Raw genomic sequence first — 25,367 nt, 5'->3', positions numbered from 1 at the left:
TGAACATCTCTATGTTTAGTTTACTCATGAGGGGAATTGACTAGGAAGAGCAAGCTTCATTATTTGAATTGTCAAATCAGGTAACTGCTCAATTTGCATAATACTAATATATAATACAAGTACATTTTTACACATTGTAAATAACACAAATATTATGTATGTTTAACTAGAAAAATGTATTTCAATCCATCTCAATCTGTCAATGTGTTGCTTGGCATTTTTTTTTTTTTTTTTTTTTTTTTTTACTAGCAATTTCTGAGTAAAATTGTTTCCAAGTAAATCCTGCACAACCTAATTTACATAGACATGATGTGTGTTTGATCGGAAAAGAATGGCCATGCCATAATTTAAATAGCCAATCCTGGCAGTGCTATTTCATAACATTTAGTGTTTGGCTAATCTAAATTGTGGAACTAAGGTTCTTTTAGCAATAAGTGAATAAGGTTAGCAAATGTTTATGTGCTGAAATACTGGTTTCACTTTATTTTGACGGTCTCTTTAACACATTCTACTGATTATAAGTAACGTTGCACCTACATGTCTATGTAGAGTAGGCCTGTACATTCATCATTAGAGTATCATTAGAGTATATACTGGTAGGGTTAGAAGAATAAGTTGATGCACTTAAAAAGTTACTTCTAGACAGAGAGACAGAAAGTGTTACTTTAAAATTTTGTTTAAAAGCTCCGAAAATAGCACCAGACACTTCAGATGTGAAAAGATTCTATCTTTAGTGTTTTACTAAAGTGCTAGATCAGTGTGTAGGGTAAAGCATTTCACTGTGAAGAGAGTCTTGTGCAAGCAAGCTGGACTGTGTATTAAATGTGTTCAGAGCGTGCTGGATCGCAGAGAGACTCCCTCTGAGACCCCCATCCCCCTCGAAACTTTCCCTTACATTCTAATTATAGTGCAGAATTCGGTAATGTCTGCAAGGATACCATAATGACACTACCGTACCGTCAGAGAACCTTTCAGTTTTAGAAGTAGGCCTACCGCCGGACATTTGCAACGAGCTTTGTCAGAGATCCAATAAGTCATTTGCTAATATACCATTTTAAATAAAATACTTTTAATATTAATTAGTACATTTTACAGTATTAAATACAATAAATTAGCGTGATATCAGTCATGGTCGCCTAAATGGTTTCCTCATAGCAGTGTGATTGACAGTGCAGTGGATGGTATTAAATATTTTTCCGTTATATAATTGTGTTTAATGACTCTTTGAAATCCACAGATGTCATTGTGTGCCAGTGAATGTGTCGTTATAGCTTTCAGTCAGTGATCTGACATCATTGCAGTGAAACAGAAGCGTCTAAAGTGTAACGTAGTCAGGATGAGGTTCGGTGTGTTCCAGCACTTGACTCTACACCAGCGTTACTGCATTTAGCCTCACTAACGAGTCGTTTCCTTCCAGAGCGGGGAACACTGGTGATGTAACTGCACTCTAATGTTTTTAACTGAAAGATAGAAGATGACAGGAGTCAGTGAGGTCATTTATTGGTATATTTGTAAAGTGTTCTGTTGGCTTGTGCCCCTATTTCCCATCATTTCTCCAGGCAGATGATAATGAGGATCATTATGGTCTGTTAGGGATAATCAGAGAAGATCTATGGATCACATGCAAAGAACGCTTCATGTGTATCTTTCATGAGCAAACTCAGAAATGCACATTAGCTGAAAAACATGAGACGTATTCATTTTTATTCATATTTTATTTAATATAGTGTTAATGTAAATATTCAAATATTATAATTGCATGCATGCATAAGTAGATATGCATATTTGTTTACCATTAGGCAAATGTGCCCTTGTACGTACGGTGAAAATAAAATAAATAAAAATAAAAATTGTATTATCCGTATAACAATTGACATTGAATTTGCAAATCAAATATAATTTAGAATGCGCTCAAATTGCATAAACTCCACGAGTTTAAAATCTGATGATCATGATACATATGAAAATGATACAAAGAGCATCTTGTGTTTTACTGTTACATTTTTTTTTATGTATATTTACACTTATTTAATTTATTAATTTTATACATTTTTGTTATTGGTTTTACTACAATAATATTATTTATTTCTAGGGTAAAAAAAAATAATATTTTCACTGTTATCACAGACAATGGACACTGTATACACTACCTTTTAAAAGTTTGGGATCAGTAAGATTTAAAAAAATAATAGTAATACTTCGGATGCATTGAATTAATCAAAGATGTTTATAATGTTACAAAAGGTTTCTATTTAAGTAAATGCTGTTCTTTTGAACTTTCTATCCATCAAAGTGTCATGAAGAAAAATTGCAGTTTCCAAGCAAGCTGTTTTCAACATAAAATGCATTGTTTCTTTAGCATCAAATCATCATATTAGAATGATTTCTGAAGGATCATGTGACACTGAAGACTGGAGAAATGACCGCTTTGCCATCACATGAATGAACATACACTGCCCGGCCAAAAAAAGTTGCAAAACTTAAATAGACAAATCCTTAAGAGTCTATGACTTGATCATTATTGCTGTGATTATTATGTTTCTAGCATGTAATATGTTTGGCAACAGTTCTTCTAACCCTAATTGATAGCTTTTCATTTCTTAATTATTCATGTAGGAAGACACATCATGGCCATATGTCAAGATTCATCTAAATCCTATCCAAACAGCGACTTTTTTTCTTTCTTTCTTGTTTTTGTTGGCCCTGCTTATTTTAAATTGATATGATATATTTCACAATATTACAGTTTTTACTGGATTTTGATCAAATAAATGCAGTCTCGGTGAGACTTTGAAAAACAGTAAAAATCTTCCTGACCTCAAACTTTCGAACAGTAGTGTATGAGTCTATATGTGTGAGAGTTAATTTGTATGTTTGAGTGTGTGTGTGGATTTAATTGCTCATGAAGTTTAAGTTTCAATCTTCCCTGATGGAATGTCCACTCAAGCAGCAGGTTACACTACTGGCATTTATCAGATATCTAATCACAGATCCCTGAGGTCATAAATTACCCCTGTAAAACTGGACTCCTGTGTGTGTGTGTGTGTGTGTGTGTGTGTGTGTGTGTGTGTGTGTGTGTGTCTGTCTGTCTGTTGAGATAGAGGGTACACACATTAAATATTTCCCATGGTATAAATAAGTGGACATTTTAATTGATTTATTCAGAACTGACATTGACATTATTCTCAGAAATGTTGTAAGTCAGTACCAGAATAGTAATTACAGGCACAAGTAGAACTCCATTAAGTTGTTTTTAGTTTTTTGGGGGGTGAAAATACGACCACTGACCTCTATGTCGTCTCAGTACCGGCCCCTCATGTAAAGACATTTTCATTGCATTGTTTAAAATGTTATTTCCATTTGCAGCTCTGCACCTGCGGTGAACATGCATGTCAAAACGTACTATTTTTGGGACACACATCAACTGAGTCGTATTAACTTGCTCGTGCACACAGACAGTGATATCGTAAAAAAAATTCTAAATGATGACTTCCTATGTCATAATTGTGACTTTTTAAGTCCGAATTTTGGCTTTTTATGGCATAATAATTCAGATTTTCAAAAGCGTGATCTTATGTGGTGAGCTTCCATTCATTTCTATTGCAGTCTGGTAAGAAAATGTTAAATGCTAAGAGGTGTTTGTTGGATAGTGGTTTGCTAGGCGGGAGATGATGAGGTGTGGTTGTGACTTATAGGGGTTTGCGTGATCTCCAGCGTTACTGTTGGCCTCTGCTCTATTTTTGCACTGAATTCAGGGTATCATATTTACCCAGACAGCAGTGTGTGTTCAGTGTGAGCGTGTGTGTGTACGTAGAATGCGTATTGCGTGTTAGTCCAGGCCAGAATGTGATGCTTGATGAATGGGCTGAGGATAAATGAGGCATGAGTTGCCACCCGTGTGTGTGTGTGTGTATTTATTAACCGTCAGAAGAGATGGTCACTGGTCACTTTTATTTTTTTAACATGTTAGATAATATGTCATATATGAGATATACAGGAAATGATAACGGCAGGTGTGCTCTCCCAGGTCCTGGAATTACTACATACTTTCATATCGCTTGCATGGGCTGGGCTGCAGATGAAGACGGAGCAACACTTGATACTGTAGCGCCTGAGCCAGACACAGCCGAAATGCACTTCTAAAATCTGAAGATATTACTCCCCTTCAGTTTTAATAAACCTGAATTAGGAATCGTTCTATTCCAATTATACTCAATCCTGGTGTCATGGTGGCAGCAAATGCAGTGATTGTAAATACAAGTAGAACTGTTGATCATTTAATGTGTCTGCAAGGATATATGTATTATGAATCTGTACAAACAGGCTGGTAAAGGAGGTTATTAGGTGAAAAGCCTTTATCTTTTTGACATTATGAAGCTGTCAGATACAGAAGCATGAAAACAGCCGCTGGCTCCTGTTTCAGCCGGAGTAGTTTAATATAGCCTTCAGCCAATGAGAGACAGAATCCTATAGAGCGGTGTTGTGACTTTTGGATTCATTTGTTAATGCTGTCTTGGCCCCTAGAAAAACAAGTGCATGTGGTGTCCTGAGTGACAAAACATGGATCTTGACTCTTACGCAAGATAGAGAGATGATATTTTTGTAATAATACCTGTCATGATGAAACCCATACTAAACTCATGGTTGTTTCACGTTCTCAGTGGGCGTTCTGCTGTACAGCTGCTGTTCTGAATCCAACAGAACTCAACAGCTGCTCAGTGTCTCAACCTTAACATGCCTTTCAACATCACACACATACACAGCTGTTATCAACCCATCACCGGCTGATTTTGTTTAGCTGGATATGTCATGCAAACCACCAACTGTTTTTGCCGCTGTCTTGGTAACGGTTGTCATGGTGCATTGGTCCACAGATAGCTGATAATCTGTGTAATTGTTTGCCTCTTTTAGGGGGTTAGGATAGGGACCCGTTTATATATACAGTGTGGGTTGACATTCTTTTTAGCACAGAGCTTTAAGGGTATTATTCAGCACCAGACACACTGGCAGCAGCATTAATGTGCTGTTTATGGTTACTGTATTTGTACTGCACTAAATAATTGCAAACAAAGTCCAAAATGAACTTTTTGGTTGCTAATGGTGAGTGAATTGAGAAAATGTACTGGCCATAGGCTACATATTTCTAACCAGCAATGAAACTGCAAGACAATGGAATTAAATAGCCACTTTCCTTGCTTTGTAGTGGAAATAGTGCAGTTACTTCTAGCTTTATCTGTGACAAAATATAACAACAAAAAAAATATTGGAATTTTGCTGGTCACATATTGTTTTAGTCGTAACTGTCACCCCACTTTTTGAAGATGAATGGAAATGAAATGAAAATTAACTATTCAGACGGTTGGTTCAATGGTTGTAATTCATGAATGCTTTGCTACAGACTTAATGATTGCAATAAAATAAAATCCAATTGTCTTACCAAGTTGTGTTCCAAATTTGAAGTTGATATCACAAATATTAAAGTTCCTATGAGATTTTGTTTAGGTGCTGTACCAAAAATAGCCACCGGGTGACACCCAAAAATTTTTTTTTTTTGATGCGATCTCCTGTGACAATCTAATACATTTCTGTCACAATATCACTTTTATCACAAAACAGTGGGCAAATATGGAACCTTGAAACTCAGACCTTTCCAATGATATGTGTTTTGCCAAGATTAGAAAACATTTTGGTTAAAAATAAAATACAAGGGGGAGGAGCCCACTAGGTTTTAAAGTAGGCCTACCATATCCACAGTAATGCAATGTCCGATTTCAAAACAGTTTTCACAAGATGAATTTTGAGTTTTAAGCTTTTGAATGATACCTAATTCAAATAAAATTTGTGCCAGGAAAAAAAGGCAAAAAAAAAAAAAAAAAACGGCTAGCGTCCCGTTAGCGCTTAGTTATATTTAAACCATGTGTCAAGTTAACGACCAACTGGCAAACATTTTATTTACACGCCAACACCAAATTTTACTTGTATTTGGGGCTTGGTAAGTGTTAATTTTGGGCTCAGGATTTAGCTCTGTACCCACAAACTCAACTTTAGATTGAATAAAATTGTTGTATTTACAATAATTTTTTTTTCTTTTTTATTTTTTACAAGAATCTTTCTGAAAGTGTACTTTACTGTACACATTAATGTGGTTTTTAGCATTTGACTTGTGGCCTTATTATAATGAAGATAATATGCACTTTCATATTTCTTTTTGGTAAGAAATGAACAGTTATTCTGACAATGGTTTGGTGCATTAAATGGTGCTTGCTCAGCCAAGAGAGATAGATGCTGCATTTCATCAACGGCTCTGCCATCTTAGGATGGTAGAACGTACGTTTGAATAGAAATCAATGAGAAGATGCCTTGGTTTCCTGAATTTACTGCTCAGTTCATCATATAATCAATGTTAATAATCTTTTTGTTGAGAACTTTGTTTGGAGTCTGTTGTATGAGAGAAGTCATGACAATTGTCAATTAATCTCTGCCAACAGTTCTTTTCTGCACTGTAATTATTTTAACATTCACAGTTTAATACGAGCTCAGTTTTATGGAATTTAGCAGTTAAAAACATGGTGCTATGAAAATAATCACTGCTTTATAAATATACTGATTTGATAAGTGTTTAATAATACATTAAAGGTCCCATGACCTGATGGCTAGACATTTTAATAGGTGTAAAACAAGCCCTGGGTATTTTTGAGAAAATGAAAGCTCAAACGGGCGAATCTAGAATCTTCCCTTTATGTCGTCATAAGGGGAAAGGTCACCTCCCCTTTCTCTTCTTTGCCCGCAAAGAGAATTTGGCCCGCCCATGAGAAATTGAGCTGCACGAGCACGATATTGTTTTTTCCTCGAGAGACATCATGGCTTGCAAACGAGCGAAGCATGGCAGCTGCTCAGTGTTTGGATGTACAAATGAACACAAAAGTATTTTTTTTATTCCTTCATCCGAGCCTCTGAAGAACCAGTGGGTTATGTGAATTTCTGATGCATAATTGTTCAAGTTCAGACAGATAATCTATCTCTCAAAGTCGTTCAATACTGTTTATGCATCAGTAAATCAAGCCAGTGACAAAAATATCAACTTCACATCGTTTCCCTTGGTAGGATGAAAATAATCTTATTTAAACTGTGATTAAAATATATACAGAAAGCGATCAAAGAGCAATCCCTTTCCAATCGCCCAAGCTGTCAATCACACAGCGCGAGTTTATACGGACACTTGCCAAAACTCGTTATAAAAACAATGACGCTGTTACGCTGCACAACGAAGCTCTTAGTGTACTTAGCTCATGTTTGCATTGGTGAAATCATTAGTGAGAGTGCAAAAACTGCATTGCAATGATAACATCTTTATTCACGTGATCAACAGGCTGTCATCTGCTCAATGCTCATCACTGCAACCTTTTATGTGATGGGAATAGATCTAAATACTTAAAAAACTTCTCAAGATTCGTTAATCTCGATAGCTGTAATAGTAAAAACGTATAATAGCTGTAATAGTGAAAGTATTCGAGAGAGTTCCACATGTAATGCTAGCTATTTCATATGCAAGCATATCAGCCAATCACAGCAGTGGGTGTTTACACTAAAGTCTCACAGCCAATCACAGCAGTGAGTGTTTACACTGAAGTCTCACAGCCAATCACAGCAGTGGGCGTTTACACTTAAGTCTCATAACAGACTGTTTGTTGTCTGTTTGAACACCCTTCAAATCAGAGGCTAAAATCAGGCTAGGATTTTTTTTTTTTTATCTTAAAAATATACTAACATTATAAGGGCACCCCAGGAAACATTATAAAATAATAAAATAATCCATGTCATGGGACCTTTAAAAGAAAAAAAAAAATTATATATACAGTGAGGAAAAGAAGTATTTGAACACCCTGCTATTTTGCAAGTTCTCCCACTTGGAAATCATGGAGGGGTCTGAAATTGTCATCATAGGTGCATGTCCACTGTGAGAGACATAATCAAAAAAAAAAAAAAAAAAAAAATCCCGAAATCACAATGTATGATTTTTTTAACTATTTATTTGTATGATACAGCTGCAAATAAGTATTTGAACACCTGAGAAAATCAATGTTAATATTTGGTACAGTAGCCTTTGTTTGCAATTACAGAGGTCAAACGTTTCCTGTAGTTTTTCACCAGGTTTGCACACACTGCAGGAGGGATTTTGGCCCACTCCTCCACACAGATCTTCTCTAGATCAGTCAGGTTTCTGGGCTGTCGCTGAGAAACACGGAGTTTGAGCTCCCTCCAAAGATTCTCTATTGGGTTTAGGTCTGGAGACTGGCTAGGCCACGCCAGAACCTTGATATGCTTCTTACAGAGCCACTCCTTGGTTATCCTGGCTGTGTGCTTCGGGTCATTGTCATGTTGGAAGACCCAGCCTCGACCCATCTTCAATGCTCTAACTGAGGGAAGGAGGTTGTTCCCCAAAATCTCGCAATACATGGCCCCGGTCATCCTCTCCTTAATACAGTGCAGTCGCCCTGTCCCATGTGCAGAAAAACACCCCCAAAGCATGATGCTACCACCCCCATGCTTCACAGTAGGGATGGTGTTCTTGGGATGGTAATCATCATTCTTCTTCCTCCAAACACGTTTAGTGGAATTATGACCAAAAAGTTCTATTTTGGTCTCATCTGACCACATGACTTTCTCCCATGACTCCTCTGGATCATCCAAATGGTCATTGGCAAACTTAAGACGGGCCTTGACATGTGCTGGTTTAAGCAGGGGAACCTTCCGTGCCATGCATGATTTCAAACCATGACGTCTTAGTGTATTACCAGGGTAGCCGCGGGGTCTTAAAAGTCTTAAAAAGGTCTTAAATGGCATGTTCCTAAATTAAGGCCTTAAAAAGTCTTAAATTCCGTTGTCCAAGTCTTAATTTTTTAAATGAAGGTCTTAAATTTCATTATACTAGCCTATTAATTCAAAGTCAACCTGGCTGCAAACGCAAGGTGAAATGGGGGAAAAAACAACAACAACGTGAAAATTCAACAGGGTTTAGCGTAACGTCAGAGAACGTCTAATTTCTAGTATGCACAAACAGTAGTTTGGGTTTTCGCGCCGGCGGCAATGGATCAACATTCTAATCAATCAGTCGAGAGGAGAGACATCATGGGGAAGTGTCGTTCGGTTCGGTGTACGCATTTTCAAACCAAACGGTTCGTTGGACCATTTTTCCTGCCGACCAAAATTTAATTATTTCAAATGTAGGCGCGTTGCGCGTGGCAAGCGCGCTCATAATGTAAGAAACGCCGGCGCGACCACAACATTGTCCAACATCAAATGTGCAAACGTAATGTAAGCGGAACGAAACTGGGCTTCTCGTTATTGTGTGGTTGAAGGACCGTTTATCAGTTTGGACCAGTGCAGCGCGAGCGATCTTGATCAAGCGACACTGTTACACAGCGCTAATAAGAGATCCAGTAAATAAATCTTTTGAATTCGACCCAGAAGTAATAACATCGCTGTGAGATCTAGTGAGAAACATTCACATTTCTCCGTTATTAACGGATCAAACAGCGCTGACGTGGAAGCCAGGAAGAAACATTGTGCCATGAATGAACTATCCAAAGTCCACAGATCAGCAACATTCACTATGGATTTACTGTGGTAACACTAACTGCAACCATGGAAGTTTGGCAGGAATAGTAGGCAATAATGCTTTCAAGTAACATTACGTCGGTTTTATTTTGACATTATGAATACAATTGCTGCCCTCAAATGTTAATCTGAACTAAAAATATACCTTTATTTATAACTACTACAATATTAGGCTACATTTCATTTTTTTCCAAGGAGCTGTTTTGTTTATGCTCCTAAGAAGAGTCTATTATAGCTCCATCATTGGTCAAAGTGTGTTAGTTTTTATAAATAAAATAATAATAATAAAAAAAAAATTCTCTGGCATTTATTTCTTTTTGCTGTATCGAAAACGTACCAAACCGTGACACAAGTGTATCGTTTTGAACCGAACCGTGAATTTTGTGATACGTTACACCCCTACTATCTATATCTCTCTTATCTATCTGTCTACCCCTCTGAAGCAATGGTTGAAGCAATTTGAATGCTGAGAAACTTTACTAAGATGATTTGAAAAGTTAGTTTATCTGTTTATTGTTATGAATGTTTGATATTTACCAAAAACATCACTTTGCAGTGTGTTGTTGAATGAGTTTTTTTTTATAATAAATGTATTTTTAATTAAAACATTTGTTAGTAATAGTCATTATTGGGATTTGATCTGGTGTTTTACGACTGCATAATGGGTGCGATGTAGGTCTTAATTTTCATTAAAGTGGTCTTAAAAAGGTCTTAAAAAAACCTGGGGAAACCCTGATTAACAACAGTAACCTTGGAAACGGTGGTCCCAGATCTTTTCAGGTCATTGACCAGCTCCTCCCGTGTAGTTCTGGGCTGATTTCTCACCTTTCTTAGGATCATTGAGACCCCACGAGGTGAGATCTTGCATGGAGCCCCAGTCCGAGGGAGATTGACAGTCATGTTTAGCTTCTTCCATTTTCTAATGATTGCTCCAACAGTGGACCTTTTTTCACCAAGCTGCTTGGCAATTTCCCCGTAGCCCTTTCCAGCCTTGTGGATGTGTACAATTTTGTCTCTAGTGTCTTTGGACAGCTCTTTGGTCTTGGCCATGTTTGTAGTTGGATTCTTACTGATTGTATGGGGTGGACAGGTGTCTTTATGCAGCTAACGACCTCAAACAGGTGTATCTAATTTAGGATAATAAATGGAGTGGAGGTGGACATTTTAAAAGCAGACTAACAGGTCTTTGAGGGTCAGAATTCTAGCTGATAGACAGGTGTTCAAATACTTATTTGCAGCTGTATCATACAAATAAATAGTTAAAAAATCATATATTGTGATTTCTGGATTTTTTTTTTTTAGATTATGTCTCTCACAGTGGACATGCACCTACGATGACAATGTCAGACCCCTCCATGATTTCCAAGTGGGAGAACTTGCAAAATAGCAGGGTGTTCAAATACTTATTTTCCTCACTGTATATATATACACAGTACTGTGCAAAAGTCTTAGGCATGTTAATGTAGGCCTAAGGGGGGGGAGATATTAACATGCCTAAGACTTTTGCACAGTACTGTGTGTGTGTGTATATATATATATATATATATATATATATATATATATATATATATATATATATATATATATATATATATATTCTGGTTCAGGTGTTTTACCAGTACTTTAATTGCAAGTGTACAATAAGCAAAATTGTCAGATTTTATAGTCAGTGTTGAAAACACAATTTACTTTATAATTTACTTTCCTGTTTACGGGTGGATCTTGACCTTTCTAATACGGAGGACATGCAGACTATACATTCATTCGGTATTCCCTTTAAAAAAATCTGAATTACTCGCCAGCATGTTACTGGAATTTGTTGTGGTCAGGCAAACTGTTATGGGGAAAAAAGGCTTTCCAGTTATGTGATTTCCTCCCCAGTTTTTCCATATATTCTCACTTGTTCTCTGTGTGTTGACACTGAGCTCTCTCTGTTGGCTTTGGCTGTTTGGATTGAGTATTGTGTAACATCTCTGGTCCTCTACATTCTGGCTTGTGCTGGAAATTTAGGCTGTTTATCGAACTGGGGTTCGCATGAGGACAATTTTTTTTGGATAGCAAAAAACAGAAATGGTTTGTTTTGACATTGCAAATGACTGTGAGACAAACAGTAGCTAAACTCAGATTGAAGGCGTCACCAGAGTCAAGTAAAGCTCTCATCTAAGACTGTGCATTTCCTTTTGGATGTTTATTAGGTGTCTCTCTCACATAGCACAATATCTACAGATCTTCCGTCCAGCTCTTGTCTCTGAGTATCCAGTGAGTCAGTCAGTGGATCCGGGGGCACAGCATCAGTATTTACTTGTTATGATGCAGGATATGTAGTGATGGATGGTTATGGAGTGTATGAATGAGCACTGTTCAGGGAATGAGGAAAGGCCAGACTAAAATAAGCGCACACACATCTTCAGCCTCCACAATAAGGAGACACGTGCAAGTTTATGAGGATTTCCATTGGCACAGGGCTAGAGGTTGAAAAACAGATTCAGGTATAATAGAATATTTATTCGGAAACTGCAGGGGATCCAGAGAGTCCTGTTTTTATGCAACTCTCCTGGATCCACTTTAGTTTAGGCTTAAACAAAACACAAAGCATCAATTCTTTTTTAGACCACCAGAGGGTGTGTTATACTAGATTCTGCCATGTTAAAACTCTTTCAAATAGCATATGCTTTATAACATTATATGACAACTTACAATCTGAATGGAGAGTTGGGACCGTGTCAATATGCTTAGCATCTTTTTATGGGTAGAACACATTCGGTTCACTTTGTTGTGGGATTATATATTTTTTGCCCCAAGTAGGCTACTGAAATATCTTTTCGCTTCTTCATGTTTTGTTTAGTTGTTTTGTTGACCTGTTCATGTATCCACTGACATCCCCATTTAATGATGTTTGTGGTTAAGATATGTTTTCTTGTCTCACTCAAATGTTAGATGGCTTTGTGTGTGAGTGCGTGCGTGTGTGTGTGTGTGTGTGCGCGTGCGCGTGCTTGTTCTTGTTCTTGATTGAGTTTTTTTATTTATTTGCAAGCAGTTGTAGGAAAATTCTGGGATTCTATTTTGATGACAAATCCCATGATTGTCTTGGGTTACTTAAACAGTCCTAGTTGAATGTGCAAGAAAGACTGAAATAAAGTACTGAACTTTTTATTTATTCAGTCCTTCAGAGGACTTTGGTACTTTGCTTCTTAGGTGATCCTGTGCTATGCACTACGACTAGGCCTACATGAGTTTAAAAGTATCACAGCAGACAATTAAGCCACACAATAACAAAGAGTTGCATTTGTCTTAAATGAATAAATAATATATAATATATATACACACAAGATGGTATCAGTGATGATGCCATTCATTCATATAGTAAAAAGATGCTACTAAACAACTATTTAAAATATACCATATTTTTGTTGTTTCTACATTAATTTAGATATTCAAAATTAAATTCAATATGAACACTGTTACACACCTCAGGTCGACCCTATAATTGTTTTTTACAAAAAATGTATTATTTCTTTCATGTTATATTGTTTATAATGAATTGATTGAAGAATACTAAGAAGGTTGATGTCTTACTTTAAAAAATTAACGAGGAGGAGGATAGTGCATGATGTCCCAGGTCACTAAAGACCCGAGGTATGCGTTTAAGGGTTAAAGAAAAAAGTGTGATTAATTAGTCTTTTTTTTAATCAATTGACAGCACTCAACCAAGCTAAATTTGTAAAAAATAAATAAATAATTATATATATATATATATATATATATATATATATATATATATATATATATATATATATATATATATATACTGTATATATACTTTTTCTCATTTCAAACAAATTTTTGTTTCAAATAATAGAACTATGTATGCATTATGTATATATTAATTTATACATTGTTAAAAATATACATGCCTTATAACGAAATTGAAACCAAACAAACATTGTAACACATTTGCTTTAAAACGTATTTCTTAATTTACATGCATAAACCACTGCATTTCCAGTGCCCTATAGAGGGAGTGCTGCACTTGTCGTCTTTAGGCTCAGTATCATTTTAGTAATGGCCCACAGTTCAAATGAATCTCATTGACAACTTCTCATCCTTGATGCATAAAAATCAGTCCATTATCTAACTAAAAAGCTCCTTCACCCATGTAATCATAATGATTATCACTCCCAGCACTTAGACAAGTCATAGCATGTCCTGAATTCTAAATGTTGGTCTATCTGCATGAGACAAATGAGGACTGAATGACTCAATGCGAACATGTGAAGAACAGGCTTAGGGGTGACAATATAGAGCTATTATAAGTCTTGAGACGAAAGAAGTCCAACTGGTTGAAGCCTAAATACAATTATTAAGCCGATGATTAGTTTCTCATAAGAAATTCAGTGTTCAAATTTAAGTCAGAATAGGGATTGTGTATAGTCAGCGGATACATGGACTTAAAATATTGATTTGGGTTCAAATTGTTTCACTAAATAATATAATCCCATGTCAATACATGCATACAAGGTAATATAGGACTACATGTATTCTACACCAGTCAAATAACAAAACAACAGTTTTTTTTATTGTTAACAACCATTGTTAAAAAGTGTCGCAAAATCCCTAAGCATTGTGGACAGGAAAAAAGCCTGCTGGCTGAGTACACTATTATGAAACATGTATATTTGCACACACTAGCTTTATATTCAGTTCCCATTAGTCATACTGAAAGTGAAAATGATCAGCTCTGTGATTCACTTCATATAAAATGGTGCTTTTCATGCCCACTTCAATATCAACTGCTTATGTTCAGATCTAGAAGTTCAAGAATATTCTGATTTGTCTAATCTAATCTAAACATTTCTCACCTCTTCTCTCAGGACAAGGTGAAACCTGTGAAGGTCTCTAAGAAGCCAGTGGCTGCAGAAGAGGAAGGAGAGCAGGTGCTGAATGAAGGAGGCGAGGAAGAACACGGCTCCGAAGAGGAAGTGGAGGTTGAGGAGATCATTGAGGAATCTCGTGCTGAGCGCATCAAGCGCAGCGGCCTCCAGAAGATGGACGAGCTGAAGAAGGCCTTCAGCAAGGAGCAGATGGAGAAGACCAGGCAGAAGACCAAGGAGAACCTGGAAAAAACCCGACAGAGAACGAAAGAGAACCTGGAGAAAACACGTCTGAGAACCCGAGAGAACCTTGAGAAGACCAAGAAGAGCCTGAGCAAGAAGATGGATAAGTTGGGAACAAAGATGACCCCTAACACCCAGCGCCGCAATAAGATCCGTAGCTCCAGAGAGAAGATGAAGAAGACACTGACACCCGACCACACTGTCTACGCCCGCTCCAAATCAACCACCTACCGTGTGCCGCCCTTCACCTTCCACGTCAAGAAGGTCCGTGGGGGTGCGACTGAACCGACACCCGAGCCTGAGGAAGAGGAAGAGGAAGAGGAAGAGGAAGAGGAGGAGCAGGAAGAAGAGCTCCAGGAGGAGCTTGTGGTGCAGGAAGGAGGCCTAGTGTCAAAGGTGGAGGAAGGTGAACTGGTCAGTATTGACAGCCCAGAGATGGAAGCCTTGCTAGAGGCAGCTGATCACTCACGGCTGGTGTTCCAGGAGACGGTGAGGCCAAGGGAGAAGGCCGGCCAGTAAGTCCAGTATGTTAAGCCCTGGAAAAAGTTCAACACGGGGGGAAAAGAGTGTGGAAGTTTGGAGATAAATAAGGATGATGGGATGTAGGGAACTGAGATGTGCTTGATGGAGGATTAAAGAGCAAATGAATGTGGAGTCGCCTCGACCTTTTGATGAACATTTGGTTTGCTTTATTTCTTGGTATCTCCTCAACCCAAAGGTTGCTTATTTTTTTATTATTATTATTTTGTTTTCATTAATTGTCCGTTTTTAAAATTGACTAATGATCACTTTTTATTGTGTGGAAAAATTTAAAGTTAACATAATTTTTAATTTGATCACTGACTGAAATGTACATTTAAAATCTTCAAAACAACTGAATGTTATAGTATTTTCTGAAAATGTGGATGTTAGGAGGTTTGTGCTCCGGAAGAATATTTTCATAAACACTCTCATGGCATTTAGATGTTATTAACTTATTCATTTGTTATCAAGGCTACCCGGTTGCAGCCAATTATGTTTATATTGAAGTGCCTATATTTCATGAACACCCTGTGTTCAATATCATGTGATGTGACGGCTGCTGATTTCAACAGTATAAATTATTAGCAGGCCCAATGCGTCTTGTTGAATGTCTGGGCTTTGGCCTTTAATGCCGTGAATTAAATGTTGGAAGCAATTGGAAGTGAAAACTTTGAGGTGCTAGAGAGCTGTTGTCAAATGGAAATATTGTTTTGAGGGAAAGTGAATTATAAGATAGTCTAATCATACTAAATGTAAAAAAAAAAAAAAAGGAAAGAAAGTACTGCAAATATAAACTGACGACTAACTTTTTGTCTTTTGAAACTGAAGATTTTATTTATCACTTAGATTAAGAACTATGGTGAGTTTTGTGGTCTGGCCACTGACGTTAATGATCCAAACTTCAAGGCCCGGTTTCACAGACAAAGCTTAGATTAAGGCAGGATTAGGCCTTAGTTCAATTAGGACATTCACATAAACTTACCTTAGAAAAAACATTACTGGTGTGCATCTTGAGGCAAAACAATGGCACTGACTATTTTGAGATCTGTCAGTGCAAATCAGCTCAAACATGCATTTTAGTCTGGGACTAGTTTAAGCCTTGTCTGTGAAACCGAGGGTAATGAAATGCTTCACTCTCTAATTCAGACTTAAATGTAAAAGACTTGTAGTTGCTGCATTTGAGACCTGCATCTTGAGATGGCATAATTTACTAAATAATAATAGTAAATGTCAGTAGAAGCTCTTAGAACCCTGTAAAATCAAGCAGAATTTAAGTCTCTGAAAATGTTGCTTTTGAGAATTCAGTTTTATTTATTCTGAGGTGAAATAATTTGACTGTTTACCTTGTTTGTACATATAACCTTTAACATGCTTAAAGCAAGATTTGTTGTTTGTCTTTCATATAAATGTACACACAAATACAGTATTAGGTAAACCGTAGCTTATGGAAAAGGTTATCGATATGGGTTACTGGAAAAAAGTAAACTGATATAATCTATCCAAGTAACTGTGTAATTCAGCTCACTGAAGTAAATTGAAATATATCATATTTCTATTCAATATTTGAATATTCAGATCAGTCACTTTCATAAGTGCCTTCATGTCAGATAATCAACCCACATTATCGCATAAATAGTCAAATTTTTACAAACAATACACTGAAAGCTCGCATTTTGTATCATGCTATTTATGATCTTGTTATGAAAATACACAGCTATTGCAGTGTTCATTGCACATATGGGCAGTAGTTTTCAAGGTGTGATGGTCTGAATGAAGCTACTTATTGGCTCTAGTGTTGTCCTTGTGAGATTGTGTGGCTGTATAAATGGATTGGGTGTAGGTTGCTTTTAATAAACAAATAAAAGTGTCCATCTTTTCACTCTCTTTTTTTCATTCTCTGTCCCTACCAAGCTATGTACAGTTATCAGAGAGTGAGCAGCAGCTGCACACTGCATCATTGCTGTGATGTTGCTCTGGTGAGCAGTAGTGAAAAGCTGCATTGAAAATGATGGTGAACAAAGACTATGAAAGGGACTTAGTGGTAAAACAGACACAGGCTAGGCCTACTGACTGATAGTTCAGTACAGATACTGCACACACAACAATATCAAGCTGTACCAGCAAGTAATCTGCAGTGTCATGAGAACATTTTCTTTTCAATTCGGTGTTAGGACTTTGAAAAATACATGAACATGTATGTGCAAATATTGGACATGAAGACAGCAAAAGAGTTTGATTGATAGGCGTTCTGACCAATCATAACCCGCCATCCGCTGAATCCGCCAATTTTGTCCGACAAAGCAGTCAGGAGAGTTGAACTTGAAAAACGGTGTGTAGTGAAAATAGAGCGAATTACCTTTTAAATGTAACTTGACATTTCAAATAAAGATTGTATGAATTACATCGTTACACCAGTAGGTGGCGACAGACGTCTTTCCGCGGTTAAAACAACATTTCTTCTTATGTTCATTCATGTTTATTTAATGCTATAAATGAACTAGAAGGAAGAGAGGATCGGTTCATGAGCAGCTTTAACTGAGGCTCTTGTCAGTGTCCTCTCTGCTCCGCAATGTATTTTTCACTGCATGAGAACATGGTGTGGCGTGAGAGCGGCGTGGCTTGTCCTATTTTTTACAGTCTATGGGCTTGTCGGACATAGCAACAGTAACTAGGGGGCAGGTCTTTGCGAACGGTCAATTCCACTGATCTAGCTCATGACGTCATGAAAAGTGACGCCACCGCGCCACCATATTGGCATTCCCTAGTGAGCTCACACGTGAGGACCCGCTGCTCTGCACATTTAGTTTGTCTCCCTTATTTAACACACCTGAACCAGATCATCAGCTCATTAGGAGAGACTCCATGAACTGAACTGAGTGTGTCAGATAAGAGAGACATACAAAATGTGCAGAGCAACGGGTCCCGAGGACTGGAGTTGAGAACCACTGGCCTAACGAGACACAGTTTTTAAACCTAAAGTCTCCCTTTACATTCTCACAACGCAAATATCCTAAGCATTTAAATGGGTATTTGTTTAAAGTCGGAAATTTTTCCTGCTTAAAAAAACGGCAATTTCTTTGCAAAAGGAATAAAAAGCTAGCCTACTTTGAAAAAAGAACAGTAGTCGGCCTTCACTGAAGAGCTATCTTCACAGGTAAGAAAAACAATTTGATACAATTTATTAAATAGTGAATGCTATTATTTTTTGTGAATTGGTGAATATTCAGTTGAATATTGTTTCGTGGCCACGAATTAATAATACCTCAGCACGTTATATTAATTTGTTCCCTCGTTTTACTAAATTGTGGCCACGTTGTAATTCGTTAAATCAAAATGAGGGAGGGAATTAGTTCAACGTGTCCAAGATTTATTAAAACGAGGGAACAAATAAAGCCCAATTTATACTTTTGCGTCGAACTTACGCCGTAGCTACGTCGTAGGCTGTGTGTAGCGCGTAGGCTACCTTTCAGCGTACCCTGACGTGCACCTCTCCAAAAATATAAAGGCCTCATTATACTTCTGCGTCGGACCTACGCCGGAGCCTATACGCCGTAGGCAACGTGTTGGTTTTAATTTATACTTTTGTGTCGTTGTCCGCGTTGACGCGCACCTAGGGAGCATGTGAAACCCCGAGGGAGGGGTTCTGGCAGACCAATCACCGCGCTTGTGTCCGCGTAGAATTGACGCGTTGTTACATTTTTGGAGAGGTGCACGTCAGGGTACGCCGTAGGGTACGCGCGCTACACACAGCCTACGACGTAGCTACGGCGGCAGTTCGACGCAGAAGTATAAAACAGGCTTAACAACGCGTCAACTCTACGCGGACGCAAGCGCTGTGATTGGTCTGCTAGGACCGCTCCCTCGGGTTTCACATGCTCCCTCTGCGCGCGTGAACGCGGACAACGACGCAAAAGTATAAATGAAAACCAACGCGTTGCCTACAGCGTAGAGGCTCTGGCGTAGGTCCGACGCAGAAGTATAAATCAGCCTTTTGTCGTCGTAACAACGAATTATTTAGATCAGCGGACAGGGCGCATAAGAACAAGCAGAGAGAGAGCCAATCAGGGGAGCCAATCAGTGACGGACCCGCATCCATCCGGTTGTCTTCGCGCTATCTGAATGTGCGCTTTCGTTGTCTATGGCTACAAGAGGTAAGTGTTTCTCTTTTATTATGACAGACTTGTCGATGTGCTCTGATACCGAAGTGGTTTTGTGTGTTTTCAACATATTAAGACAACCGGATGGATGCGGGTCTGTCACTGATTATGGCCCCCCTGGAAACATTTCCGTTGTGTCTTTGCAGTTTCCTTCCCTATTTGCTCGTGCTGTGAATATTTGCAGCGTACGTGATGTGAAATCGACAAAGTTGTTCTCTGAATATGTAGTTGTTGTGGCGACGTTTGTATGTGTTTTCTGAATTTGGAGGTGTTTTCTGAAGTTGTGGCGTTTGTATGTGTTGTGACCCTTCTCGGCCACCGTAGTAAACGGACTCTGCACGAAGCTCTTTTGAAGCTGTCAAATGGTGTCGCTATTGGACACTTAATTGTGATTATTGCTGCTCTGAGGTTTCTTATAGGCTTCTGTTGACTGTTTTATCGTTGTTTTTTTGAAGAAGCAGCAGCATTACTCTTGCCTCGGAGAAAACAACACGGGCATAGCGACAATTTTGCATAAAAATTACTACTTATACGGCTTGAATTACAACCTGTAGGCAGTTTTTCTATATCCTTTTGTGAACGTCGTTTTACACTTGTATGCTGCACAGCGGGTCATCTTAAAAGTGCCGTCGGAGCTACCAATCTCTGTATAACGGGCGTTGGAGCCCTCTGCTGGTAGGGAATCGTAAGATGGCCGCTCGAACACTTACGGTGGCTTCACTGCCTACTGGCAGTTTAGAATGTCATGAGCTATCCAGTCATTATATAGATCAGTGGTCAATTCACACTGCACTGACAGTCACCAGATTACAGTACGTCACTTCTCCAACATTCTAACGTCAATTCAAAATGTATTCTAAAATAAACACCTTTTATATTTTGCCATTGTTATTCTGTGCTAGACCATAGACTGTAAAAAAAGATGGACAACACCCCTTCACTTTTTCTAAACTCGTTAAATCATCTAAATCGACATGTATGTTAGACCCTATACCGACTAAGCTACTGAAAGAGCTGCTTCCAGAGGTCATAGATCCTCTTCTTAATATCATTAATTCATCTTTGTCATTAGGATACATACCAAAAACTTCAGTCAATTACAGGCTGATCTCGAATCTACCTTTTCTGTCAAATATACTAGAAAAGGCAGTATCTTCACAACTATGTTCCTTTTTAGAAAGAAATGATATCTGCGAGGATTTTCAGTAAGGATTTAGACCGTACCATAGTACTGAGACTGCTCTCATTAGAGTCACAAATGATTTGCTCTTATCATCCGATCGTGGTTGTATCTCTCTATTAGTGTTACTCGATCTTAAATTAAATAGACTCGAAAATTATGTTGGCATTAGTGGAATTGCATTAGCATGGTTTAAATCATAGCCTACTTATTTGACCGTTATCAGTTTGTAGCAGTAAATGAAGAGATGTCTTATCGATCACAAGTTCAGTATGGCGTACCACAAGGCTCAGTACTAGGACCGTTGCTGTTCACTCTGTACATGCTACCCTTGGGAGATATCATTAGGAAGCATGGTATTAGTTTTCTTTGTTATGTTGATGATACGCAGCTCTATATTTCTTCACACCCTGACGAAACTTACCAATGCACAAAATTAACGGAATGCATAGCTTAAAAAACTGGATGACTCGTAATTTCCTACTACTTAACTCTGAAAAAACAGAGATTCTAATTTTTGGACAAAAAACGTCCTCACGCAATAATCTAGAATACTGTCTAACACTTGATGGCTGCTCTGTCAAGTCTTCATCGTCGGTTAGGAACCTGGGTGTGCTCTTTGATACCAATCTTTCATTTGAAAGTCACGTGCCTAGTATCTGTAAAACCACATTTTTTCATCTTAAAAATATATCAAAATTACGTCATATGCTCTCAATGAAAAATGCAGAACAGTTAGTCAAATAATCAATCCAATCAACTTGTCATCAAACAATTACCATGTTTACTCTATCAGCATGAGAGGAAGCATATATATATTATTCACTCTGTCAACTCACCTAACACTCCTTGACAGTTTTCAGCATCCCTCCACTCACTCTTGGCTTGTTCTTCTACAGCCTGGAATACAGGGGGAGTACTTTGGGTTCGGGCCGAATACCGATCCCGGAGCCCTCTCCTCGGACAGCACGCCAAATACACATTTATTCTACCTGACTTATCAACTTATCCAGTGTCTGTCATCTTTGTTGTAAACGAATTCAACCCAAGCGCTCTTTGGTGACGTGGATGATTACGTTACTGTTGATCATCTGTTCATCATCGTATAAAGCCCGCCCTGACAATTTGATTGGTCCGAACAGCTCTGGTTTGAGCATAATTGCTCCACAACAGTAGCCTGGGTTTCCCCCTGCTGCCTTGCGCACAGCGCGATATTATTCACGCTGCTAGGCAGCCTGGACACCATGGACCAGATTTTCCCCTCAAAAAGGGAACCAATCATAGAACGGGGAGGGAGCAGCAAGACGATGACGACGTCTATGCGACACACCGAAGCAGTTTGTTTATATCTATGGATCCAACATGGCAGCAGACGCTAAGTTGCCTTTCGATGCAGCCTTAGATAGTGCTCTAAGTGGTTTAGAACGCAAGTTTATTTCGTCTTCTTCCTCGTCGAATTTCTGTCGCTCTACATACGTCATCTGGTATAATTGAAACGATTGGCTATGAGCTACGTTCAGGCGCATTTGATAGACATATGTAGCGCCCAATAAACGGCTCTGGGCATTCGTAAACCACGCCTCAAATACGAGAACATGAACATCTCAATGAGAAAATGAGAAAAGAGGTCTGACGTTAGCCAGGCTACCACAACAGATCAAGTCCAGACCGAACTTCCCGACCTAAAAATGTTGTGGGCGGGGCTAAGTTCGGCTTGCACCCAGGCTATGAACTATCCCATTAAGTCTCAATTTTGGCAGGAATAAAACAGTAACACTGAACTGCAGAGAAAAAAATATATGGTGTATGATTTGACCCTTTAAAATAGGACTTTAAAGGCTTTGGAAAAAAAACCCACAAAAAAATAAAAAAGATGGCTTTTCAGATGTTTCTTAAGGTCAGTTACGTAATATAATATAATTTATATATAATATAATTTAGACCAGAGATTAAATAAGTTTTTAAGTGAATCCATAATTAAACTCAAAGGTTTTAAAAGCATCCAAATACATTGTTATTAATGAAATGAAGTACGCTAAAAGTAAAAGCTTGTTTTCGGAAGTTAGATGTGCCATGTTTGGACAGTGATACTGCATAATGCATTACTGTATAGGCTGATTTTTTTTTAGATGTTACTACACAGGCTGGTGTTTGCCCTGTTTTTGTCTCCGTTTCTCTCTCTTATCCCCTCATGTTCTCTCTGTCTCTTCTCTGCCCTTGGTGGTGTCATGTTGGTTGTAGAGGGAATACATTAAATAATCAATGAGAGGAATCTGATTAAGGAGAGTGCTTTTCCAAAAGGGAGGCAGAAGACAGCAGAACAAAATGAAGGCCACTTCGAGCACTATATATACATCACTGAATCAGATAAAATTTCATTGAAATCACTGAAATAGATAATAGTCTGTTCTGGAGATATATCATAGATACAGTATATCTATTGTAAATTGCAACAAAAGTATGCAATATCAATGATGTATGAGATGCATGGATTGGTCACTGCACCACACAGATATGGCCGTATACATACACCACTGCACATCTGTGTTTTCCACCAGAGTCTCAGGGGAAAAGATGGTTGTGTGTTTGCAGAGAGCAGCAGGAAGAGCAAAAAAAGAACCTGAGCTGATGTTTATCTGGACTTTCTCTTTATAAGCTGTATGTGAACTTTCGACCAGGACAAACGTGGAGACAAAAATATCGGCGAGGCTTGTAGTGACAGGGAGGATTGTGTGTGTTTTTTTTTTTTTTCTCTTGTATGAATAAATAAAATGATTGAATATGTGGGAAGTCCATATTTTGGTTATGTGTGACTTTCCGAATTACTTCACTTAACCATATTAACTGAAGTCAAACATGTAGTTCTAAATGCAAAATTACATCATTCATATTTTGTTTCTGAATACTCATTTTGTTTATGTGAGTTTGCTTTCTGGCCTATTTTCATCTTTGAGACCATTAAATGTCTCTAATGCACATAGCCTACTACATATATCATTATGTATAAAATATGCATATGCATATTGCATTTAATCAGTTGTGTGGATAGAAGTGCAGAAATGCTTTAAATGCGCCAGTGTGACATGCAGTGCTGACTAGCAAGAAATGACATTGATTGCATGATAGCAAGTTCATTATTTCCTTGTTATTTATTCCTCTTCCATCATCTTTGTCATCGTCTGCAAAGGTTAACATAATATAACATAACATAACAATAAATGACTTTGCATTTTCTAAAATAAAACTTGAGGAAGTGCTATATTCACTGAGCCTGTTTGAAGCAGGACTCTTGAGCCTAGATCTTCACAGGCTAACAGATCTGTCCAAAAGAGCAGTTCTTGTATTTTGTTAAAGGAATAGTTCATCCAGAAATGAAAATTCTGACATTATTTACTGAAAGAATGAAATTTCTATTCTTAATCTAAGTGAGATTTTAATTTAAGAACAAACAGACACTAATAAAGTAAAAGCATGTGCATATCATGAGACCTTTATTTCAGTATTAATGCCATGCATGTGATGTGTAATTTCCATAATCATATCTTGACAGCATCACATATGAATGTTTTTTGTCAGCATCAGTTTCTTTTTGAGACAGAACTGAGAGACCAAATGTGAAAGAAAAACACTAGAGCCTATTGGACTTGGACCGGAACTACTGGACTGTCGAAAACATCCTCTGAAGTTTCCTTGGAAGCCCATGTCCGGATGTCACTGAACACCCAGTTGTTATACTTCAATAAGGAAATATACTATGTAGGACCTATTTAATGAAACAATGCATATCCAATAATGGTATAAACACAATGGACCATCCAAAGTTAATTTTAAATCAACCACAATTGTTCATATCAACCTGAATTTGAAATAAACAGCAGAGTTGCTCAGTCATGACATCAATGGTTTACCCAGAGAGTTAATTCAGCGTGGGTTTCCTTAGGGAATTTCAAAGGGGTTTCTAAACTAGTTTGTGATTTCTGAGTAAGAAATAGCCTAACTGTGGTTAACATTACTTGAAGAGACTATTGATTGTTCTACATTATAAATTACAGACAGTCACACCTAAAACATGAATTTTTAAACCATTGTGCACCCCCCCCCCACACACACACAAAATAAACTTAAAATGAAAAATAAAACCAAACAAATAAAAAAATATATATATTTTATAGAAACGAAATTAAAAACATATACACATTCATAAAAAAAAATTATAATCTAAAACCCCATTTGAAATTCCTAATTTGTAAAAAGCTAATACTATTCCAGTTTTTAGGGCTACAAACGTCTCTATTTACAAATAGTCCAGTCAAGAACTTTTATTGAAATTTGTTTGCTAAGCCGTATATTGTTTCTGAAATAAACGCCTTTTATATTTTGCCATTCTTAACAATTACGTTCTAAATATCGTTATTATGTTAGGCTATGGGTTATGAATATTTCTTTCGGGGTGGGGGATGGGGGGGGGGATTGATTAGGGCAGATGTCACGACAGTAGGCTAGACTTTTCACATTCACTGAATTAAAAGTTGAGATGACGCAGGCACTGCCAGTAATTCAGATGACTTCCAGGCGAGCTGTTCTAGCAGCGCTCCCTCCCCCCGCCGTGCGCTGCTTCACAGCGGCGCGTCACGAGGGAGGGCAGAGCTGTCGGAAGAGCCTGTCGAGCCGGGGCAATAAACACAGGCGCTCTCGAGCGCGCAGGCTCTATGACCCGCCTCTTCGCGTCATTCGAGTTCAGGGATTGGACATATTTCTGATCTCGCTCACGAGAGC

General features: G+C 38.0%; 1 protein-coding gene across 1 annotated transcript in view; it reads left to right on the top strand.

Annotated features, from left to right (window-relative positions):
* Positions 1-17,138, top strand: part of cavin1a (caveolae associated protein 1a) — a 21,422-nt gene extending 4,284 nt beyond the window's left edge. The window contains exon 2 of the mRNA XM_081379448.1: positions 14,490-17,138. Coding sequence (XP_081235574.1) covers positions 14,490-15,251 — 762 coding nt within the window. The 3' untranslated portion in view covers positions 15,252-17,138. The remainder of the gene's footprint in view (positions 1-14,489) is intronic.
* Positions 17,139-25,367: the final 8,229 nt, after the last annotated feature.

Source organism: Scardinius erythrophthalmus (genome assembly GCF_964197995.2).
Source record: "Scardinius erythrophthalmus genome assembly, chromosome: 1".
Lineage (NCBI taxonomy): Eukaryota > Metazoa > Chordata > Actinopteri > Cypriniformes > Leuciscidae > Scardinius > Scardinius erythrophthalmus.
This window is presented reverse-complemented; position numbering and strand designations above follow the sequence as displayed.